Here is a 5,316-nt window from a genome sequence, read left to right as displayed (position 1 = left end):
GCCTTGGGGTGCCTGCGACCGGGGCTGCGGTTTCTGCGGACCTGAGCGGCAGGTGGCATCGGAGAGTCAGACCTGCTTGCGGGCACCAAGACGACACTCGGTCGGGAGACCGGGACAGGCCGCAGAAACGTGAGGAAGTGCCACTCGCAGCCCAGAGGAGAGGAAAGGAAAGCCCCAAGCATGCACCCAGCCCTGGCCCCCGCGCCACGGGCTGCGTCCCAGGAGCCGTCGCCACCTCTGAGCAGCCCAGATGGGAAGGGGGTGGGGCGGAGGACGGTTCCCGCGGCGAACTGCTCGCCGAGGGCCCCGGGGCCTCTGCGGGAGCGCCAAGCCGCGCGCCTCTCCGAGCCCTGCGCGGGGCCGTCGGGCGGGAATGCGCGGAGCCGGGACGCGGTGGCGGGTAGGGGGCTGGGTCGCGCGCGGGAGAGGGCGGCAGGAGGGAGCTGGAAGAGAGTTACCGCGTGAGAGAGCGGTTAAGAGCCCGCGGTCTCTGTGGAGATGCCCTGGCCAATGGCAGAAGCGGAAGCTGTTTATATGGGCGGGGCGTCGCCACGGCAGCAGGAGACGCCTTGCGAGCGGCTACTGAGTGCCGGTCCCCAGCCGCTGGCTTTCAGAGAGGCGCCGGCGGGCGTGAGTGGCGACGAGGATTGCTGGCTGGGCCCTGGAGCTGGGAGCAGAGAGCCGCGGTGAGGGTGGGCGGTGGGAGGAATTTCTTTGAGAAGCTTCCTTTGGCCCGGGCTGCGCTCTGAGCCAGGTAAGGGACGGGGAGGGCTGCCGGCCGTGGGAAGGGAGGGCGTCAGTACCAGCCCGCTCTCCCATCCGTCCCCGACGGAAGTGGAGGGCCCGGGGACTGACATCAGAGGCGTTTGGGGGACACTCACTTCCCACCCCCTTATAACTCTCTGTATTGTTTCCTTCCTTCCCCTTGAGCCCCATCCTAATATCCCTTTTCAAAGATCAGACGACCTCCCCCGCCCCCCGACCCGTCGTACTGCCCTCCTGGACTCTCTCGCCCCATTTCCATTGGTTGTGGACGGAGAGAGGGGGGTTAATTCCCCGCTTTGAGGGAGAAACGGGTGGCCTCGCATGCCCCTACACTATTCCCTCGTTGGGCTAATTAAGTCTCCTCTTAAAGATCCAAGAGGAAAAGAGCGAGGCGAACCCCGTGTGGGTCGGAGCCCCGGGCACACCTTCTGTTTCCCAGACGTCGGCAGTAAAAGATCCTCCCCAGCTGCAGGAAGGATTTTAGTAAGAGCCTCCCCCCTCGCCCACACTCTCCCCTCGGGGGTGGGGAAAGAGGGCTCAGTTCCCGCTCTGGTCCCCGCAGGCACCACATTCCGTTTGGAGGAGGCTACCCCCGGATCGCGGGATGGAAGCCCGCTTCCGGGAGGCTGCGTAACTGAAGCCGCGGGAGTCAGCGGGCCGGAGAGCTCGGCGGCCACCCTCGGCTCGGCTCGTGGATGTTGACAGCCCCCTCGGAGAGTCCCCGCAGATATGGCGGAGAGCTGGCTACGCGTCTCGGGAGCAGGGGCAGCGGAGGAGGCCGGACCGGAAGGCGGCCTGGAGGAGTCCAACGCCCTGAATGACAGCCTGACCAGCCTGCAGTGGCTGCAGGAATTCTCCATTCTCAACGCCGAGCTCCCCGCCCTGCCTTCGGGGGACACCGACCCCCACGGCTCCCACGAGCTGGCAGGCTCGGCCGAGCCGGGGTCTCCCCTGGCGGCGGACCCCGCCTGCCTGGGGCAGCCGCACACACCCGGCAAGCCCACGTCCTCCTGCACGCCGCGGAGCGCCCCCTCGGGGCTGCAGGCCTCGCCTCCCGACGACGTGGACTACGCCACCAACCCGCACGTGAAGCCGCCCTACTCGTATGCCACGCTCATCTGCATGGCCATGCAGGCCAGCAAGGCCACCAAGATCACCCTGTCGGCCATCTACAAGTGGATCACGGACAACTTCTGTTACTTCCGCCACGCTGATCCCACCTGGCAGGTAGGGAGGCACTCCCTCCCTCCCTCCCCATGCCCTCGCGGACTGGACTCACATCCCAGATCCGCAGGCCAAGTAGGCGCGGTACGGCCAGGGCCCCGAGAGAGGAAGGCCGTCCAGGAAGGACCTCAAGGGAGCCCAGTGCTTGGACTGCTGCCCCTTTGACTTCAGAGACGGAGGAGGGAGGATGTTCAGAGGGCTGCAGGGGTGCCGACATAGAGGTTCAAGGGGAAAGAACTTGTCACTCATCCGGCAGGCTCAGCCCAAAGACCAGGGCTGAACTATGCGTGGACACAGCCCCCCAGGGTAGGTTGATGGACTGAGGGACACATTTTTGTCCCAAGTCCTGGAATTCCTCGACACTCCCCTCCTCAAGGTCAGTTTGTCAGGGCCTGACTGGAGGCAGAGCATCGTTCCTGCCAGGCTCTGCATCCCGCCTGCTTTCAGTTGGCTGGAGGGGCTCTGGGAGGGGAGAGGGGCGTGCTGCGGGGTGTGAAGGCCATCGGTGTCCCAGTGGAAGGGCTACGGGGCCTTCCGAAAGCTGCTGTGCCAGCCCCCACCCCAAGCCCTCCCTAGTTTCCTGCCTACACTCCTCCCCCTCTTCTCATCAACCTCCCTGGGGGGACAATTACCTCAGCCACGTGCTTTCCACAGGGGCTCTTTCCTCCCACACTGGCTTCATGTTCCAAGTCTCCGGAACCTGGCACAGAGCAGCCAAGGGGCCCAGACCACCATGTAAACCTCCCAGTCTTGCCAGGGGGCACTACTCACCTGCCGGCCCCACCCACCAGGCCCCAGACCCCTGTGCCCCAGCGTGGTTTGGACTGTGCACCCAGGCGTGAACAAGGCAGGATGGTGATTCAGGCTGGGCACACGCTGCCCTGAGCCTCTTCGACCATCAGGATCAGGGGCTACTTGGGGACAGAGACCCTGAGGATGCACAGATCCTTCCCTGTGGCACAGGTCACAGGATCAGAGTTCCTGTAATCACAGCTATTCCACGATTGCTTGGGCCCTGACCCTGGGGCAGGTACCATTTGTAACCTTGGTGAGAAAGCAGAGACCCTCTACCCCCCCCACACACTACCCCAAGCCTGAGAGGCCCCAGGAATGAGCGCTATGCTCTTGGCTGGGTAATAATCAACTGAGGCCTCAGAGCCTGGGGTGGGAGGAGGGGGACATGGTGGGTGAGGGCCCAGGCCAGCAGCCGGCTCTAGAAACAAGGAAAGTCATCAGATCCTCCCACACTTCATCCCCCCCCCCACACACAAACCCTCACACCCACTCACTCATTTCACAAACAGAGAAGGCCAGCCAGGCCCAGGCAGAGGGAGATGGCCGTCCAGGACCTGGGGGAGCCAAGGCCTTTGACCAGAGGCCACAAGCAGCGGGGTAAGGGAGGGAGGGCAGGACAGGCTGGCACTGAGAGCCACCCTGCGGCTCAGGGCTCGGATGACCGAGCAGGCAGATATCCTGGCCAAAGGGAACAAAAGCCCCCGACAGCACTCCCAGCTCCTGGTGCCCCGTGGCTGGTGTCCCAGAGCCTCCCGCTCGGAGCAGCGCCTCTGTCTCCCCTGCCCCCATCGGAGAGAAGGTGGTGGTGGGACTGGCAGTGGCTCTAGGAACCCCCCATCACTGACCCCACCCACTCTCCCAGCTGTCTTCCTTCTCTCCTACCTCCCTGTGTCCAGAACTCCATCCGCCACAACCTGTCCCTGAAGAAGGGCTTCATCAAGGTGCCTCGGGAGAAGGACGAGCCAGGAAAGGGGGGCTTCTGGTGCATCGACCCCCAGTACGCCGAGCGGCTGCTGAGTGGGGCCTTGAAGAAGCAGCGGCTGCCCCCAGTCCACATCCACCCGGCCTTTGCCCGCCAGGCCGTGCCAGAGCCCAGCGCCGCCCCATGGGCCGGGCCACTGACCGTGAGCACCGAGGCCCAGCAGCTGCTGCGGGAGTTCGAGGAGGCCACTGGGGAGGCGGGCTGGGGTGCAGGCGAGGGCAGGCTGGGGCGTAAGCGTCAACAGCCGCTGCCCAAGCAGGAGGCCAAGGTCCCGCGGCCCTCCAGCCCCCTGCTGCTGACCCAGGAGGAGCAGGGTGAGCTGGAACCCCTCAAGGGCAACTTTGACTGGGAGGCCATCTTGGACGCTGGCACGCTGGACGGGGAGCTGGGCACGCTGGAGATCTCGGAGCTGATCCCGCCGCTGAGCCCTGCCTCACACGGGGACGTGGACCTCACCATCCATGGCCACCACATCGACTGCCCTGTTACCTGGGGGCCTCCAGCGGAGCAGGCTACCGACAGCCTGGACTTTGATGAGACCTTCCTGGCCACATCCTTCCTGGAGCACCCCTGGGACGAGAGCACCCGTAGCTCCCTGCCCCCCGAGCCCCTCTTTGAGGCCGGGGATGCCACACTGGCCTCTGACCTGCATGACTGGGCCAGCCTGGGCGCCTTCTTGTAAGAAGCCAGGCCCTGCCCCACCTCCAGACAGCACCGAAGTCTGGGCCCAGACTGCCCCCCTCCCCGCCAGTGCAGGCCCATGGACACCCTACCGCCCAGGCAGGGGCTGGGCCAGCTCACCCCACCAGGCCACACGGCCCCCAGCCCAGGCCATCCTCAGATTCTAGTCCAGCAGGCTGAGAATTGGGGCCCAGGACCCAAATTGCTGCCTCCGCTCCCCAGCCCCCCATACACACAGTGTTTCATTGATCCACTTCTTCCCTGCCCCAGAGACACGCTAAGGGCCCTGCACTATGAGAGCTGCGGCTTGGAGGGGCCCTGGCCAAGCTGGAAACATCAGTACAGGGCCCGCCCCAGAACACCTTAGCTTCCAAGCTTCTCTCTCTCCTGCTCTCCTCCCCAGGTCTCTATCCAGAGCAAGTTCCCAGGTACAACCAATGCTGATTAGGTGACTGCAAATGAACACCCAAGAGGCCTCTCCTGGCAGTCTGTGAGGAGGAGCTAGGCGGAGGGGGGAAGAGAGAGGAGACAGAAAGGAGGCCGGGGTGCCGGGTGGAGCCAGGAGATTTTCTAAGGCCTCTGGGATCTTCTGGCTTCATCCCTAGAGGTGGGGCAGAGGGTATGTGTCCCTAATCTTTGAGCCCAACTTGAGGCTGAGAGCAGCGGGGAGATGGGGATCTGGGGTTTCGGGGCTGGGGCAGCCAAGCTGCGGAGGGAAAGGGGACAGACAGACTAATGTAGTGAATGTAGCTAGAGCTGAGGCTTAACTGGGAGGGACGCAGTGCTTGCTAGAACCACTGGGACCAGGAATGGGGGGATGGCCCCGTGCCCTTGCTTGCACTCCTGCAGGGGAGTGTCTTGCTCCACCA

General features: G+C 64.5%; 1 protein-coding gene across 1 annotated transcript; it reads left to right on the top strand.

Annotated features, from left to right (window-relative positions):
• Positions 1–1,494: 1,494 nt before the first annotated feature.
• On the top strand, positions 1,495–4,448 carry LOC309793608 (forkhead box protein J1-like; the record flags this gene model as incomplete). Its single annotated transcript, XM_082604234.1, has 2 exons — positions 1,495–1,992; positions 3,681–4,448. The coding sequence occupies 2 exons, from the start codon at positions 1,495–1,497 to the stop codon at positions 4,446–4,448; spliced, it is 1,266 nt and encodes a 421-aa protein (XP_082460360.1).
• Positions 4,449–5,316: the final 868 nt, after the last annotated feature.

Source organism: Mesoplodon mirus (genome assembly GCF_964341445.2).
Source record: "Mesoplodon mirus genome assembly, chromosome: 18".
Classification (NCBI taxonomy): domain Eukaryota; kingdom Metazoa; phylum Chordata; class Mammalia; order Artiodactyla; family Ziphiidae; genus Mesoplodon; species Mesoplodon mirus.
This window is presented reverse-complemented; position numbering and strand designations above follow the sequence as displayed.